Source organism: Episyrphus balteatus, chromosome 2 (assembly GCF_945859705.1).
Source record: "Episyrphus balteatus chromosome 2, idEpiBalt1.1, whole genome shotgun sequence".
In the NCBI taxonomy this organism is placed as follows: domain Eukaryota; kingdom Metazoa; phylum Arthropoda; class Insecta; order Diptera; family Syrphidae; genus Episyrphus; species Episyrphus balteatus.
Genome location: NC_079135.1, coordinates 88,210,576 through 88,229,262, shown reverse-complemented (window position 1 = coordinate 88,229,262; position 18,687 = coordinate 88,210,576). Strand labels below are relative to the sequence as shown.

Genomic DNA, 18,687 nt, shown 5'->3' with positions numbered 1-18,687 from the left:
TGTGCCCCCGCACACGGCCCCGCGCTTGGAGGGGCCCCGCGGGCATCATATGAAAATGTCTCGTTGATAAAAAAATCCGAAAAACATTTTAAACTGATTTTTCACACTTTGTACCAATTTAAACACTTTATTAAGGACTTACAATGGTCGGAAAAAGTATTTTGACAAAATGAACATTTTTCTAACTGATGAGGATAATCTTTAACGGTTGAACATTAAATAAGGAAGTTGACGGTTATTTATTAAGTATATTATGGTGAATCTCATGATGGTCAATGTCAGTCATATAGTTGATATTATGCTTCTAGGCTGCATTTTTTGTATAAAAAGTACTAATTTTCGAAGGAAAAAAGTATTTTGACAAACGTTCTTTTTCAACGTTGGTAAGGTAAGGTAATGCATTTTACGTGTTTCAAGCACGTATACAACTGACAGACTGGTTAAGGCCCCGATTTGTAAAAAATTGGGCAAAACGGCGGAACTTAACATTGAAATTAGTGCATCTTCTGTTGCAAGTCATAATTTCTGTGTGTCTGTTAAAAAATCTGTGGATAACTGAATATATCGCGGGAAACTAAAAATTACCAAATATACAAACACAAAAATATAATTATACTATTCAAAATTTACCACAAATGGACAAAAAATGAAAAAAATGCACTTACAAAAATTGAAGCATTTTGAAGAATTCACTTTATCGCGGATTGACTCCAAAAAGTCTGAATTTGGAAATGCCATTCTTTCATCAAAAACTTTGTTAACAAAAGTACCCTTTGCATTGAGCTCAGAGAAGACAATTTTAACATGTTTATGGTAATGTTTATGATAATACAGTATTTATCTCATAAAACAAAAATCGAAAAAAATTGAATTCTCAAAGGAACATATTGGTATGCTTCTTTCATTCAAAAACAAAGTTTTATGGACCACATTCTCACAAATTTCTATCTCAATGATCCGGGAAACGAAAATGAACTGTTGAAGCTCCGTAAAAATTTGGTCAAGTTTATTCCAGAAGCGAAAAGCACAACAACATGTCCCTTTGAGAATTCAATTTTTTTCGATTTTTGTTTTATGAGATAAATACTGTATTACTGTCAGTTGTATACGTGCTTGAAACACGTAAAATGCATTACCTTACCTTACCAACGTTGAAAAAGAACGTTTGTCCAAATACTTTTTTCCTTCGAAAATTATTACTTTTTATACAAAAAATGCAGCCTAGAAGCATAATATCAACTATATGACTGACATTGACCATCATGAGATTCACCATAATATACTTAATAAATAACCGTTAACTTCCTTATTTAATGTTTAACCGTTACAGATTATTCTCATCAGTTAGAAAGATGTTCATTTTGTCAAAATACTTTTTCCGACTGTTGTAGAACTTTTCTGTTTTTCTCCGCCAATTTGTTGATTTCCTGAAAAATGATTAAAAAGGACCATTTTGTTAAATTGAATTTTTGAATTTTTGCTGTTCGAAATTCCGTATTCGAACACATTTTGCCGATTCATTGATGTTTCAAAATACGGACGGATTCACAATCCACCAAACATTTCCCGTTTTAGTTTAACAATTTTGCTCAAACAAAAATGTGAATAATTTTTGTATTTATTAGTTATTTCTGAAAAAAATATTGAATTACCTATTGATAAGTATCTAACAGAGGAAAGCAAACATCAACAAAAACAATTCCCATTAGTTCCTCTGTTTTTTTGTCAAAATTCTTTCAAAGCAGCTTAGACAATTGACACAATATTTTTGTTGAAATTATTCCTTAGAATAATTTTTATTCGTCTCTGAAAGAAGCAGATAGTTTTATTCCTAGTAATAAGCTAGGGTAAGGTGGTATAAGAGTGCGCATTTTAGACAAAATACCAAATAAAACAATAACAAAAAGAATTTAACTACTTTTTTTATATATAGTTTTTAGTTTATAATCAAAGCAACGAAAAAAACTTAAAACTGGTAACAAAAATGTATTAATTCAAAAGTTATAAACAAAATACCACGTTAGGTCATTTGCGCACTCTTATACATCCTATTGTGTAAGAGTGCGCGGCTTAGTTTGTAAGAGTGCGCAGCTGCGTACAGGTGTAAGTTCGCACAAAAGTCGCAAATAAAACTGCCTATCTTTAAATAAACAGAGTATTTTTCAATCCATCACTCCTTGCATGAGGAACAATCAATTTAGTCTTCGGTTAATGGTTCCGAAAAAATTTCAATATTTCCTAGTTACTTTCATTCGCTTGTTTTTTGCAAATCTTGTATTTGGTTTTTTTTGGTTGGAATTGCTTTTTCTAGCTGCTGTTTGCTGGTATATGGACAAATGCCAGTTATTTTGAAACCTTGGATAGCATTTACTGCTCTTATAACCCGCGCACTCTTACACATCATCATGGTGCGCACTCTTACACGTTCAGACATGTAATCGAAGAATATATATGTATTTCACAATGTACTTTATGACCAATCTTACGTGTTCCTCAAATGTTTCTTTTTGTCGACTTTTCAATGTCCCATACTTTGTTTATTTTTATTTTTTGTTGTTAAGCGGAAAATTTAATTTGTTTGACAAGAAAAATTGGAAAAAAACAGTGCTAAAAAACTTAAACTTAACTAGCACCTCTGTTTACAAACACATTTGCATGAAATTTTGACAGCAGATCAAACTCATTTAGATCTTTCCAAAATAAGTGCATTCAGTTTTATATTCCCTTTCAAACCGTAGAAAATGGCCATGCGCACTCTTATCAACCGCGCACTCTTATACCATCCTACCCTATATCTGCCTGTTGAAAAAATGATTTTTTCTCTATCAGTGTAATAAGTACTAACTGACTGTTAAGGAATAAAAATAAAAGCATAAGCATTTAAATACAAAATGGTGTTTTGGAAAAAGCTCGATAGATTCTTAACAACGACCCAAAGTATATGCAAAACTACTAATAATTCAAAAAAAAATCTCATATAGTACGCTTTCGCCTCTTTGGACTTATGGAGTTAAATGGCAAATTTAACCTCAAATTAAAGCTTATAATGTCTACTTTTGAAAACCATAGGTTTTTCGTCAGGAACTGGAATTAGGTCATGCAGCCTGTTTTAAAGTTAGGAGCGTTTTTCGCTTCTAACTTTCCCACAGGCTTGAGGGTGAAATGCCAAGCTTCGATCCGACAGACCTCTTTATTTTGATATCACTGAGTAGGGTTTCCAGAACATCTCTTTTAAAGAGAACATGTTCTCTTTTTCAACTCTGTTTTTTTTTACACTCTCTTTTTTCATAATATTCTTTTTTTGTTCTCTATTTTTCAAATGTCCTCTTTTTAGTATCTTTTTTATTTTCGTCCATAGTTTTTCAAGATTGTTACGATAATCTGTCTCGTTGTTTCAACTCTCAGACTCTGCCCACTCACAGTTAAGGTAAAGTGTTCATCGCATTTTAATTCAAAAGAGTGTTCTGTTTTTCGTTTTCGATCTACATATTTTATAATTTCTTTTTCTACACGGATCTCATTTTAATTGCCTTTTAGCTCGATATTTTTTATCTAAGTACTTTTAATAATTTAAATAAATTGTGACTCGTTAAAAAGCTGACTTGTGCAGTTATTCCAAAGTTTACTTCTCTAGAGAAGTTAAACATCCATTCAAAAGATTTACAATAACTGAGAATATGGACGCGTTCTTCTTTGAAAAGATTTGATCATTTGTAACGTAATTCCTGTGTCCCAGATCCACTACTTTTAAGTAACTGTTTAGGAAAAATAAATTTGTTCTGCTTATGTGACGTTAGCTTTTGCTTTTTCTTATCAATTACTCTCTTTTTTGTTCTTTATTTTTTTTTTTCTTTTAAGTCCTCTTTTTTTAAAGGTTCTAGAGTAAAATGTTCTCTTTTTATTAAGGTCCCAATTGGACACCCTATCACTGAGTCATTAATTCCTATAGGTATTCGTGAGATCGAGTCGTGCATTTTGTTTTTCATTTACATTGAAATGAAACACCTATAAGTTTGTTATAAGAATTTTGAACTTGAACTTGGACGGAATATTTGATACTTTTTTTAAAATGATAGTTCAAAATCATTTTCCTATGGGCCCCGCAAACTAACTCTCGCAGACGCCTCATTTTGGTCTAGCGCCGCCTCTGAATAAGAGTATGAGTAGAAACAGTGAACAATGCTTTACTTTCATATTTTTCTATCAATTGATATTCATTTGACCTTATTCATAGCAAAAACTTTTGTACGCAAACATTCTTGTTAAGTTTTAAGTAGATTCACTTGAAATTTATTGGGTTCCATAAATTTGACTAACCCCTTTTGGTAGGTATTGATAATGTGAAATTGCATTTTTAAAGTAAAATATGCGCATAATTTAAAACTGTTGCAAAGTTTTTGACCTCTTCTAAGAATTTCTATGCTCTATAGTGTGACCATATTCTTTTGTTATCAGATCAAAATTTCATGGGTATATGGTATTCTTATAAGAGATTTTATGCATGTTTTATTTAAATTATATTTGTTTATATCAAAAATCTTAACATGTGAGTTAAAAAAAAAAAAAAACAAAATCATTATAATAAAATTGAAGACGAAAACATGATACGTAGAGACAATATTAAAAAATTGAAAAAAAAAAATGGAAAATCAGTACACAGCTGTTTCAAATCAAAATGTAAGATGTTTTATTTTGTTATTTTTTTGTTGGTGTAACACCCGTTGTATAAACAATACCACGCTATGACTTTTATGTTCAAAAATATAGATATGGTTTAACAGGATAAATAAGCTACAACTTAAAAAAAAAAACAGCAGAATCGAAAAAAATTAGACACATTTCAGCCTTATGATTGATGTTATTTTTGAGACATTACAATCCAACCTGCGTTCTATTGCTTTACGATTGGATGCTCTTGTGACAAAATGACCATCAACTAGTGCCAAACTTTTACATTTTTTTCGTTTGAAAAAAAAAAAAAGAATGAATGATATGAGTGTGCAGACCTGCAAATTTTGAGCCGGTATGTACAACACAAACATACTTTCTGATATTTCAAAATAAATTAATAAACAATGCGATTTTTTATTGGTCAATTTCTCTACCCGATTACGGGAAACCCAAAAATAGTGTAAGTACCTAAAGTAGACGTTAATGTGTTCCATAATAATTAAAAATAATAATATCAGCTCTTTCAAGTTTTTCGCTTCAACGATAAAATCAGAATATTTGATAACACTGGTCAACAAAATTTGACTTTTTTTTTGCCACAAGAACCAAAGTATACTTTTCTAGTAGTTTTTGGGGTGCTGAATCCGAATTTGAAGTCAGAAAAATTTGATTTGCCTCCGTTTTTGAAATATTACTGTTATAAAATGATAAAAAAATGTCATTTTGGCTGTTTTCGAGGTTCTGTTTTTATGTGGGGTAATTCATTGAAAACAAATTTGTAACGGTGATTATAACAACAGATATTCTTCTTTTAAAAACAGTTTAAATTTTCCCGATATATCTTTTATTGCTCGAGATATCTTAAATTTCAGTTAATAAGCCAAAGAGAAGCTAAACTTTATCTAAAGTTTAAGTCACTGGTCACAGAATTTTTTCCACAAGAGCCAAAATATACTTTTCGGAAGGTTTTTTGGTTGCTGAACTCGAATCCGCAGTCAGAAAAATTCTATTAGCCTCCGTTCTTGAAATATAACCGTTTAAAAAAAAAAAACCTTTTTTCTGCATTTTATAACGGTAATATTTCAAGAACGAAGGCTAATAGAATTTTTCTGACTGCGGATTTGAATTCAGCAACCAAAAAACCTTCAGAAAAGTATATTTTGGTTCTTGTGACAAAAAATGTTTAATTTGGTTGGCCAGTGCTGTTTCTGAGTCAAAGACCGCAACTTAAATTTTAAATATCTCGGACAGCAAAAGAGATATCGGAAAGATTTAAACATTTTTTTAAAAGAATAAGACCAGTTCTTATAGGCACCGTTTCAAATTTATTCATAATGAATTACCCACATAAAAACATAACCTCGAAAACAGCCAAAATTACGATTTTTGGCATTTTCTAACGGTAATATTTCAAAAACGGAGGCCAATAAAAAATTTCTGACTTCAGATTCGAGTTCAGCACATCCTACACTACTAGAAAAGTATATTTAAGTTCTTGTGGCAAAAACCTTGTTGACCAGTGTAATGGGCCCAGGATCCAAATGAAAAAAAAAATTTTTTAATTTTTAAATTTTTAAAATTATTATAAAAATAATAATAATAATGTTGGAATTTAGTGAATGAATCTGCAACCGTTGCACAGAGGAGTATTCGACCTCAAAATCCGGTAAAAAATATTTTTAATGTTTTTCTTATTGGAATTGGCCTAAAGTATTGTTTTATAACTTATAATGTATTAAAAAGTCACACTGAAAAAAATTTTCGGGTTAGTTAAAAAAAAAAAAAAAAAATATTTTTTTTTTTTTTTCAATTTTATTTAATTCATATTATTAATTTTTACATGAAATTTTTAAATATTGTTAATATTTCAGGTTAAAGAAAGCAAAAATTTGAAAATAAGTAGTTTTTTAAGCAACAAAAGCCAATTTTACCAAAAAATACCTCGAGACTAAAAAACGTCATTAAAAAAAAAGGTGGAAATTTGTGGAAATTTTTTTATGTGCATGAGATGACAAAGATGTACAGTTAATTATATAAGACAAATTTTTGCTCGATCGTACCCGAGACTACAACAAAAACACTTTTTTTTCTACCGAAAATTTCATTAATTTTCACGTTTTTCTATGCACTCTTGTCATCTCGATTTTTAATATATTTTCAATGAAATATATGGAAATTTCTGTATTAACATAAAGTATATACCTTGACCTTGGACATACATAAAAAAATTTTCACAATTATCACAAATCACAATAAAAAAATCAGACTGAAGTGTTAATGATTAGAAAATAAAATAAGCTTTTGTGACGTGAGCTTATAAAATCGACTAGATTTAGACTAAGATCCTGGGAATTAGGGGGTCAACAGTTATTTTTTGAAACCGGTTTTAGTTAGCATGGGTATTGAGGAATGCGAAAAGCAAAAAAATAACGGGTCGAATGCGATTTTTATTTTTTTCACTTATGACCGGATTTTGGGGTCGAATACTCCTCTGTGCGTTGCTTCGTCAAATTGCCAATACTAATTTGTTACCGGATGGATTTCATTGTCATTTCTCCAACAATTTTTTTTTTTGGTTGTATCCTTGTTGCATTGTTAAATTGTTATAACAATTTCACCTTTTTTCATTGTTTTTTGTTTTTTGTTGCGTTATCTTTTTGTGTATGTTTGCTTGTTCTTGTTAACTCTTGTGGTGTTGATTGTTGGTTGTGACATTTGTTTCTTGTTGCCAAATCACATCCGTGTCGCGTTATAATTTAGCTAGTAAAAGAAGTTATGATCTTACAACTTACACTGTGTCTCAAGTAGGCCCACAGTGGAAATGATGGATATAATTATATTTTCAAGCTTTAAGAAAATTAATCTTAAAAATTAACAAGGGTGCGATTTTATTCTTCTGAGCTATATAAGAAATTTCACATGCAATTTCCGCAAGTCAAGAATAGTTGATTTTAAATTACTATGTTTTATTTCATGTCATAGAAATTGCATGCCTTTTTTTCAGCCTTATATTGATGTAGCTGTGTATTGAATGAATAAGTGAGTGGATTGTCTGCACGCAAAACTCTGGGAATGTAGGGGTGGAATTTAAAAATTGTTGGAAGTCGTTCGTAGGCGATATGTTAGAAGGTCAATTTAAATTTATTTACTTGTTTATAAGTTTTATTAACATTATTACTATCATTATAAACATTTAATAAGATTGATAATTATTTTATTGCAAATGTTTGGTATATATGATAAATAACTAACCTCGATAAAGAGAACGAATATGAATATGTATGGGCCAAAATACTACTTAGTGCCTAAAAAGTTGTCCCTTTGGACAGTGAATTTTGAAAATAGGACATTTTTATCAATATATTTTAGTTGACATAGAATGGTTATACTTTAATATATTATAAAATAACATTTGCACCGATATGTTTGGAATGATATTTCTATATTTATGACAGTTTATTTGTAAAATCATATAATTAAGCTCTCTGATATTCCTATTTGAAACTATAGAAACAACGTAAGTCTCCTATTGAAGTTAAATTACAGAAAAATTAATTTCAATAATTTCCTTTTTTAAAAAATTCAAATTTCTGTGGTTTGCCCATCTCGAATTTTATTCACATATACCAAAAAACATCGTTTTTATCATACAAAATATCGTTTGAATTTTTGAAAAAAATAATTTTGGCGAATTTCAGGACTTTGAAATTTTTAGTACACTATAGTGTATACGTAACTTTTTTTGGGAATTTTTAAAGTTTTTTTTTTTTTGAATATTTGACAAACGGAGAGTTAAAAAACGATAAAATTAATATGTAAATAAAATCGAGGTGGACAAACGATTGCAATTGGTTCTATAAGTCTTTTTCAAAATTTGAGCGTTAAGACGATTTTTTATTTTTCAGACTTCTTATAAAAAAAAAATTGCTCTAAATTTTGTTTGAAGGGAGGACAAACTAAAATTTTAAATAGACAAGCATACACAAACGGTGGACATTCGAATTAGACAAGATTGGTGCGAAAATTTTGAGGTCCCAGTTCTGGCTTCATGGAGCTCGATTAGTTAAGACAATGCCATATTATGGAACTATAACCAGCAGTCAGGGGATACACTTCCGACCTCACCTCATTTGCCAAATGATGATTATTAGTTTAGAAGTTAAGAGGGAACATACCTGCCTTAATGCAAGAAAACCTTTAAAATTAAACAAAATCCATAACCCAGCTCTCTTATTTTTTCACTTTTTCTTAATTTTATCTTGACTAAAAAAAACAAGATACATATTACACTATGTGTTGTGCAAGCTTTATTGGAGTTTATAGTGTCTTATGTTAGTTTTCATTTAAAATTTCATTGAATATCGTGTAATTTATGATTTAATTAAAAAAAAAACTTTTTATGAAAAGATCCTTCGAAAAAGTTTTTTAAATTGAAATAATCCACACTATAACACCCTGTTAATAACAAGCTTATTCAACTTATTTGATATGCAATTTCGCACGAAAGTATGTTGAACCTGGAAGTAAAGTAAGGGTGCATAAAAAATGAGCGCATTGCTATGTTCGTGTATGCATACATTTGCATTTAATTACGGAAACTTACTCGAAGCACTATATATTACGAAGCTTGAAACCAAACTCATGGTGGACTCGCATTTGCAATAATCGTACCACATAAATTCTTCGTCCTGTTTTTTTTTTTTTTTGTTTTTGTTTTTCCTTTAAGTAATATTTATGCATATAAAACACATTGCATATAGATTTTGCAAATTCAAAAATGCTTTTCTAATTTCTCACATCTAATAAATGAGTGTATATCCAGGGAGTATTTATTCCAATTTATATGCCAAACGTATAAAGAGGTCCTTATACTTCCTGCATGTTCTGTTCATCATGAACTACAAATAAAAAAAAAGAGAAGACAAAAAATAAAATAAAAAAAAACAACCACAGGAAGGTGTGACATAAAATTGAAAAATTGATATTTTTATGGGCTTAGAGGTTATGGAACGTTATGTAATGGCACTACGTATTAATCAACTTCCAATTTAATAATAAAAAAAAAAAAAACAGTTGGAAAAAGGCGAGGTAGAATATAACAAATTGTAGTGCCTCTTATGTGGATAAAATGGCCATAAAAATATTTTTATTTATGTGTTATGTTTTTTTATTTAGCATCGGGATTCACGAATGTGATGTAGTTTTTGGTTCATTGTCCGAGAGAGGCTTAGTGGCAATGGAATGAAAATGAAAACAATCAAGAGAAGTGCTTATGGCAAGATGAATTTCAGGTTAAATTGAATGTCTTTCTCGTTGGAGGAGAGAAAAATTGTTCAACCTGCTTTTTTGTTTCGGTTGAAGCAGAAAGGTCAAGAGGGGATTTCTGTTTTTTGCAATGTGGTTTTTCGATTGAGATAATCAATGTTATTTATTTGGGAAAGCTGTAGTAAAAAATAGTAGAAATAAAAACAAAATTTCATCTATAAGAGATTGTTTTTATTGTTTGATATTAGTTTTATGATAACAAATTTGTTTTTTAGTGTCATTCCTTGCAGTAATATTTAATACTTTGGAAATATTTGTAAATAAGGGAAAATTTTGTATAAAACAGAAAGTCCTAAAGTATTTAAATATTACCTCAATATTAGTTATATACACTCATTTAATTTATTTATTATATAAGCATTTACATACAAAATAAAATAAAGAATTATTTTATTATAATAATTGAAAAAATAAATAGAAATTAATATAAAAAAATATACAATTTTTTTTTTTATTTTTACAAAAAAGGCATCGTTTAAAATAGTTTTTGATGCGCCTTAACAAGGTATGACCTGTAATTTCTTGTGTAGTGAAAAATTTGACTAGTTAGAGCCATTTAAAAACAAAAATGATTTGTAAAATAAATTAAAAAAAAAATCATCAACCTATTTTCAAGAAATTAAGTTTTAAAAAACAAAGATATTTTTGAAACATTTAAATAGATTTATCAAAAATTTTGCTTAACTTTAAAATAACGGTTCCAACGGTTGTCATTTTTTTTACATTCCACCAAACACCAAAAATACCTTCCAGTTAATTCTGAGCTTTAAATTATCACACGAATGAAACGCCCTTTCAACCAAGATCTATGTATGTATGTAAGGCCTCCTTACTAAAGCCTTGCTTATTACTTATTTGTTAGTCCTTTTTGTCAAAGACATCATTTCTTAATAAATTTGGTTTCTTGAGACTTGCCATAAGTCTCAAGTCCACACTTCCAAGAAACACCCTTTAACCTTAAATATTTTTATAGACTGCTAAGATTCATAGATCATGTTGGTAAATAAAACATTTTTACAAAGTATAGATTTTTGTCACAGTTTCTTATTTGGTTACAGAATTTTAACTTTTCTTAAAAAATACACACTTTCACTTAAGATAATTTTGTAAAATATTTTGGTTTTTTTTATAACAAATTTAAATATTCACAAAGTTCAAAAAATAAACAAAAAATTATGTCAGATGTTCTGATACGTTTCTCACTCATAACTGAATTTCAACCCCCCTAAAAAAAACACCCTTTCACCAAAACAATAATTTGTAAACATTTTGAGAATAATGAGCATAAATAAGAACAAAACATATCAAATTTTTAGCAATTTTCCAAATGAACGTGTGTATAAAAATAGTAGTTACCTACCAGTAAAAAAAATTAATTTTAAGCTTAAAAAAAAAAGAAAAAGACTGACATTCCTAATGAATATCTCAGTTATATCGAAAGAATGAAATGGATCGGAAGATGAAAGCTGATAAAGAACTTGGTTTTCAATTTTGATTTCCTTTATGTATCTCGATTTATGGAGATAAAATACTGTTGTAGGCCTTTAAATTATCTACAATTTAAAAAAAAATTAGCTCTACGACCCACACGAGCCGAGAATTTAATTTTTTAAAAAAGGTCCAAATGCCCAAACGAAAAACATGAGACAAATCCTCTTATAACAAGAAACTATTATTCGACTTAAAAACAAGGGAAATTTTTTTAATTTTCCTACGGAATGGTGCTTTCTTAAAATTATAATAACTCGACTCCCGTGGGTCGTAGAGAGCTAATTTTTTTTTTAAATTGTAGATAATTTAAAGGACTACAACTGTATTTTATTTTGTTAGCCAATACTTGCAATGTTCACAAAATAATAAGGCAAGAGTTTGCTAAACAAAAAAACGTCTTTGAATTAATATTACTTATTTTTATTTGTTTTAACAAAAATAATGTGCACTAAATCGATAGAAAATGTTGTAACAAACAATCAATAGCTTTATTTTTTTGTCGTAGGACACTCTGAAGCCGAGTTATTCCCAAAAAACGATATTTTTGGGTGTTTTCGCACCGGTTTTGCATGCGTTAATTTATCAATTGCTCGGCCATCTTTGGTGATAATGAGCATAAATGCAGGACATAAATAGGGCTACAAAATGGGTAAGAAAAATATCAATCATGATATAAGCTTTTTTCGAAATAACGACAAAAATGTGTTTTTTAATAACAAGAATTTGACTTTAAATGGCTGCCATTTTGTATTTACTCACTCAAATACAATTAAATTACATACAACAATAGAAAATATTATAAGGAAGAGAATGCATGTTTATTTTTTGGTCTACGACAATTTGGAGCAAAGATATTAGCTTATAAGTAAAATATCCCAAAAAAATGCATTTTTGTGAAGAACTCCGCTAAAAAGAATAATCAGGTGGTGAGAAATTGGGTTTAAGCCTTTTAAATATACCCCTATCGATCCATGAAATAAAAACTGACAGTGCCTCTGTGCGCAAGGTTAGGCCCTTTTTTTTCGACGCTTTCACTGGAGTAAGTTCTTAATAGCGAAAAAAAAAACAATTCTATAATTTTTTCGGATTTTTATTTCAACTGCTTAATATCCCGCTACGATCCGCGAGTCAAACGAAACCATATAAAATTACTTTTAAAAATGAAAAATAGGAAATTATTTGTTTTTCTTGAATCATGAGTAAAACATGATTTTAGTAAGCGTTGTAAAAACTTTCGAAAAATCATTATAAAAACATAAAATCAAATTCTATGCGTAAAACTTTTCAAGAGGATGGAACTTCTTAAACTTTCCTCCACCGCCTTGTATAGAATGTGTTCCTCCTCCAATCAAAGCATTTTGTGTTACTTTTGCCTCAATGTTGGCTTACCATGACTGAATTGAGACTATTTTTTCAAATATATAAATTCTTTTGTAAAATAAAAAACATCTAAAATTTATTCGAATTTTTTTTTCTTTTTTAATTTCAGATGTCTGCACAAAATATATTGGAAACCAATAATTCCGGTTACGTTAGTTCGGAAGAAACCGATTCCCTATTGGTTTCAAATACGCCAAAATGCAAACCGTCTGTGTTGCGTCAAATTAAAATGGGATCAGCTAACGGACCAACAAACATGTCAACCGGCAGTAAACCAACATTAATACGTCAAGACCGCACATCCACATATCTTACCAGCCCCCAACTCTCTGCCCAAATACAAATGGGCTCCGAAGAGAGTATACGTGGCCCGGACGAAGATGTCGAACAAGGAATACGCCCACCAACGGTTCCCGACATTGAAGTCCATCCGCACGAGGAACCACAACCGACCATATCAGTAACAAATCTAAATAGCAGCAGCTATCACGACCAATTGCAACCGCATCAGACTTCTTCATATCAGAATATTTCAACGACAACGACGACGACGACGCAAAACCGGTGTCGAGCGTGTCGCAACTGCAGCCGCCGTGCTTCCGCTACACCAATAACGACCTCCAACATGGACCGTTCCGCTTCGAGGGACAGCGTCAAAAGTGCCTTTCAACAGGGAAACCTCAGCAGCTCTGCAGTGATATGTGCGTCAACCATGACCGTGCAACAGCAACAACACCAATATCATCAGCAAGTTCCGCCAGTACTGGTCACATGCACTCCCGCCAATGGTTCACGGATTATTCGCCAAAGTTCACAGCCCGAAGCTAGCAACATTGTTTGCTGCAGCAGTCACAGTACGTGTGGACACTCACAAACCGCTCCGAATGTGTCGCTCAAACAGTTGCGTGAAAGCACAGCAGATGGCATTGCTGGCATTGCTGCGGACTCGCTACGCATCAATGGTGGCATGAGGCCCTTCAAGCAGGTGAGTCAATTGACAGGTGGTGCAATACAAATATAAATTGTGTTTGTTTTTATGGACATGCGGTAAAAATACTACCGAGCCTGCTACTGTGAGTATGTACTTGCAACTTGATGTGCTAGCCCAGACGACAATTACCATTAATATTAAAAATAATTAGTTTTTCTTTACTCTTTTTTTTTATATTTTCATTTTTGTTTGGTTTTATATTTATTTTTTCTTTGCACGTAAATGCTAACATCATTATCCTTTAACGTTATTTTCTTTTTATATGTAGTTATGTTATGGTATTTTTTTTAGTGCGATTGGAATTTTTGTTAACTTCGTTCGGGCTTATGTAATCCAATAATTCTTATTGAATCATTGATTTGTTTAGGAAGGAGTACATTGTTTGAAATAGAATTTCGTGATAGCGTTGGCAATGCAATATTTTTAAATAATTAATCGTAATTTATTTAAAAAAAGTAGTGATTTATTATAATTGATATTTTGGTTGGTGGTGTTAATAATCACACAGTTACTTCGACAAATGCGCAAGATACTGGTCCATTGGGTTAATTTTTGCTTCTTCGTAGACTCGGTTATTTCAATGAACTGAAGGTTCTACCTTCTACCCATCCCAGTTACTATCTTAGCTAATACGCAGGTATACTATTGCTGACGATTGGTCTTGGTAAATATTTTTAATAAGCAGTCGGAACTTAAAAATTTCAGTTTAACATTTTGTCCATATTTTGACAGTTTAAGCTAAAGAAATAGTAAAACAGTCCCAATTTATTCACACTAGATTAAATATTAAGTCGCAATTTAAAACGGGAAATTTTTATGTTACTTGACAGATTTCTCATATCTAATGGCGATTTGAAACAGAATGGATAGTGAATATATTGGGCTTAAATTTAGTTTCTTGAGCAGAGAATACAATCGATGGAACAAAAATTTTGGTCTTCTTTAGCACAACCTTTGACTTGTTAGAATTTGAAAGACTTGTTAAAGGCGACCTCAGAGTAGTTGACGGTTTTTTTGGCTGCTATAATAATCCGATCCGTATAGGAGAAAAGATTTATGCATCAGGTTGCTGATAAAGAAGTGCGTCAACTTTTAGTACTGGGTCTTTTGAAACACTCAAGTTCCAACTAAGTTTTGCTAGTTGACTTTTCATATTGTATATTAGCGAAAATTTAGTAATTTGAACTAAAGGCTCTCTCGGCTTCATGAATTTATCTGAAGCTTGAGTTAAAGAAGACGTTTGCAAAAAGCTAGATCTGACATTCAGTTCGCTCAGCTGATCGCAATTTAACATTTTCTAAATATCAGCAAAAAAATGCTGGAAAATGTGTTTTATGATAGTTAAAATATTAAAACAAAATTTTTATTATAAGGATATTTAAATATCACATTTTTGAAATTTTTTTTTGATATTTTATTCTCAATTTATCATATCAATTTTACATCTGTTTTGATTGAAAAATATTAAATAAAGAACTTTTAATTTGAAGTGAAATGTATGAATTACTGATAAAATTTGATCGGCAATAAGATTTTTCTTCACATAGTTTGGGATAAAATAATAAAACAATTATAACACGTATAATGAAGAAAATAATATCACCATTATTATATAAAGAAATATTCTTTACTTAGTAATGTTTTGTTTCAAAAAATAAATAAAAAAAATAAATTAATAAAAAAGAAAAAGAAAGAAATATCATTATAATAAACTGAAACGTAGGACGACTTTTGTCACTCAAAAATGTTAATTTGATAGCTGTTAATATCAATTTTTTTTTCGGTGTAGTAATTCTTAAGTTGGGGGAAATACTTCTTCCAAGACTTTCCATTTATTTAACAACAGCAATATTGGCCGTAGTTACGTTTCAGGTTTTCTGGGTAAAGAAAGTGCTGTTAATCCACACACTCTAGTTGATTAACACGTTAAACATACGTTTAAAATCGAAATACTGAAAAGTCCAACCTATTCACATTATGTTTACTGATGTTCAAATAGGACATTTGTACGGCTAAACATCAATTAAGCCAGTTTGTTAAGTTTCAACTTTTTATTGTGTCGAATTTTAACGTACTACATAAATGTTGAGCTTGTAGTGTGGATTCAGCATAAGTAGTATCATCACTCCTCTTGTTGAAACGTTTTATTCTGCAAAGCTTGTTGGATAAATAAGGTATGTGCATGTGCAGTTTCCTTCAAAAAGTAGTGCTAATGACTTCTGACATCGGCTGAATTTTTTACTATTAATTTGTTTTTTTTTTCCTTGAATAGATTCAAAAATAGAGTTTAATGCCTTGCAACTTCTTTTGAAATTTGAGACTATTTTGTTGACTGATGATGGAGCATATGGTATTGATACACTTTAGTTCACTCCATACTCCGTTATGAGCGTGAGTACACATAATTAGGGAGGTCTTGGCATCTTTCCTCTGATGCATTTGAAATGGATACTTCTTAGCAGTCGATGGTATTGTCGATTTTCGTTGTTGGAGATTCTTGTTTGATCGAGGGATGGTAAGGTTTTATCCTCGACATTTACATAATATCCTTTTAATTATAACTGTTCTAAAAAATTGATGTGCTGCTCAGGTATCTCTGTTTTAAGAAGCCATAGTTTCATAATTTCACTGGAAATTATTGTAAAGGTATGATTAGAAAATTTGTAGTACCCCAAGGCGCAATGGTTAGTGTGATGGACTATGGCGCTAAGTACTAAGTAGTTTCAGAAGTACTACCTCTAGCGAGAAATTTACAAAACCATTGCGATAAAAAAGTGCATCTTTTCTTAGCAGTGAAAATTGAAAAAGGTTGAAAAAGGTTTACCCTCCTTAGGAAAAACCTATGTTGAAATGTTTTTTTTTTGGCATAAAGTCATAATAATAAGTCTGGCACGGAAAGAAGATATTTGATCGAATTCATTTTGACAAGGAAATTAATTTTGACTTATTAATCACCGATTTAGATAGTAATCTCGACGGAAAAGGTAAAGTATCTTATGCCAATTTTGATGATTTTTTAGGAGAGCAAAAACAAACTTCAAAGCTGCCTCCCAAAAATTCTTTCAAGTATAGATTTAATTGTATAAAACATTTAGATGTCAAATTTTATGATCTTTTTTATTAAATTTATTTCAAAAAGATATTTTTAATATTTTTCCCGTTCTAAGGATTTAAATACGTTAAATATGACTTAAGATAGTTTGGGTTTTTATAAATTGTATTTTATATTAATTTCCAACATCTTAAGTTGACATAAGATGATTTGCCTTTTCACACTCTTTCGGAATTTTTTAAAATATTTTATCTTATGGTAACTCAAGGATGACTTTTTGTTTCTGCTTGCACGAGCGAAAATATCTTAAGTCAACATAAGATAATTTAAGATTTCACAATAATAAAAAAAGTCTTAACCCAATATAATCTTAAGTCTACTTAAGGTTTTGAATATGTGTCTTTTGAACATAAGATAAAATTGTTTTTGTGCATAAGCAAAGGGGTGAGATAGAAAGATGCCGATAAGACAGAACTGTAGGCCTTCACGATGGAACTGAGGTTCAACAAAAAAACGCAAAACATCTTAAGTCAACTTAAGATACTTTACTTTTCAGTCGAGTTAATCAGAGAAAATTAAAAAATCGTGTAAGAAAAACAGTCTTACCTTCATGCATATAAAATACATACATACATACCTACATTTACTCCTTCTTCCCCCCGAAATTTCTTTTCTAGATTTATGATTGTTCTTAGAAATATCCCTCTCATTAACCGAAAAAAAAAAAAACAAATATCTTTCTTTATTCTCTCCAACTACTTTGGTCCAGCTGAGTGTGTTCTACTTCGAATAATAATTACTAGAATCAACGAACTAAATAACTCAAAGGCTTTCTCAGAGGGTAAAGTATTTTATTAGAGGCCATTATAACTTGTAAGTTCATCCGGTGAACAAAGACGAAATTACTATAAGATACTCATAGTAATAACCACATCAAGAGGACACGATATAGATACTCACTAATTTGGTATCTTGAAGATATAATGATGAAAGATATCATACAGCGAAACGACATCCAAAATTCTATATAAAAGCGTTTATTTGGATGGAAGTAAAATCTTTTCTCTCATATTAATATTGACGATGTCTACTATTGAATAGAAGGTTCAACAAAATTTCGCAATTCATGGTTATTTAGGATTTTGATCTTCAGAAAATTAATAATGAATTTATAAATGACTTCGTAAAATGCCGACAAAAATTTCATACATAACTATGATTCAGGATTTTTTTTTGTTGAAATTTGTTTTTATGAAAAGAACGAAGGCCAAAAATGTTATGATGTATGTAATAGTCTGCTTTTAAGACTAGAATAATACTAAACTACCCACTCAGCCGCACAATTATGTAGAGCTTTTGTTTAAACGTTTTTGCTGATCCATTATACAACATTTCCCTTTGAGTAATTATATTCAACATGCGCTAAAAATTTATCTCAAAAGAATTGACATTCATCTTTAATTAAGTGATTGAAAGTGTGTGGTTCATAGAGTAAAATAGAAATTTCTATTTCGTTCCATACACATGCATAAAAGGACTCTTTTTATTTTAGCCCAATCACCTTGCATGAAGCACGAAAACACATTTAAATGTCAACCAGTTTGTTATGTTGTGAGTCCAAGCAAATTGAATTTAATTGCTTAAAAGCATTTAATTAAAAAAAATATAAAAATGTATATAAATATATAAAAAAAGGAAACATAAACTTAAAACTGTATTTAAGTGCACAAAGTTTTTAATCAAAAAATAAGATAAGATAAGTGCAGTGCAATGCAAT

General features: G+C 30.3%; 1 protein-coding gene across 7 annotated transcripts in view; it reads left to right on the top strand.

The window, feature by feature from the left end:
- Nucleotides 1–18,687, top strand: part of LOC129911576 (small conductance calcium-activated potassium channel protein) — a 233,909-nt gene that overhangs the window by 72,744 nt on the left and 142,478 nt on the right. For 3 of the 7 annotated variants that reach the window (XM_055989413.1, XM_055989411.1, XM_055989410.1), the window contains exons 1-2: nt 12,700–12,866; nt 12,977–13,852. In XM_055989413.1, coding sequence (XP_055845388.1) covers nt 12,780–12,866; nt 12,977–13,852 — 963 coding nt within the window. In that variant the 5' untranslated portion in view covers nt 12,700–12,779. Of the gene's footprint in view, nt 1–12,696; nt 12,867–12,976; nt 13,853–18,687 lie in introns of those variants that run through there. The other 4 variants (XM_055989412.1, XM_055989407.1, XM_055989414.1 and 1 more) reach the window with 3 other exon arrangements.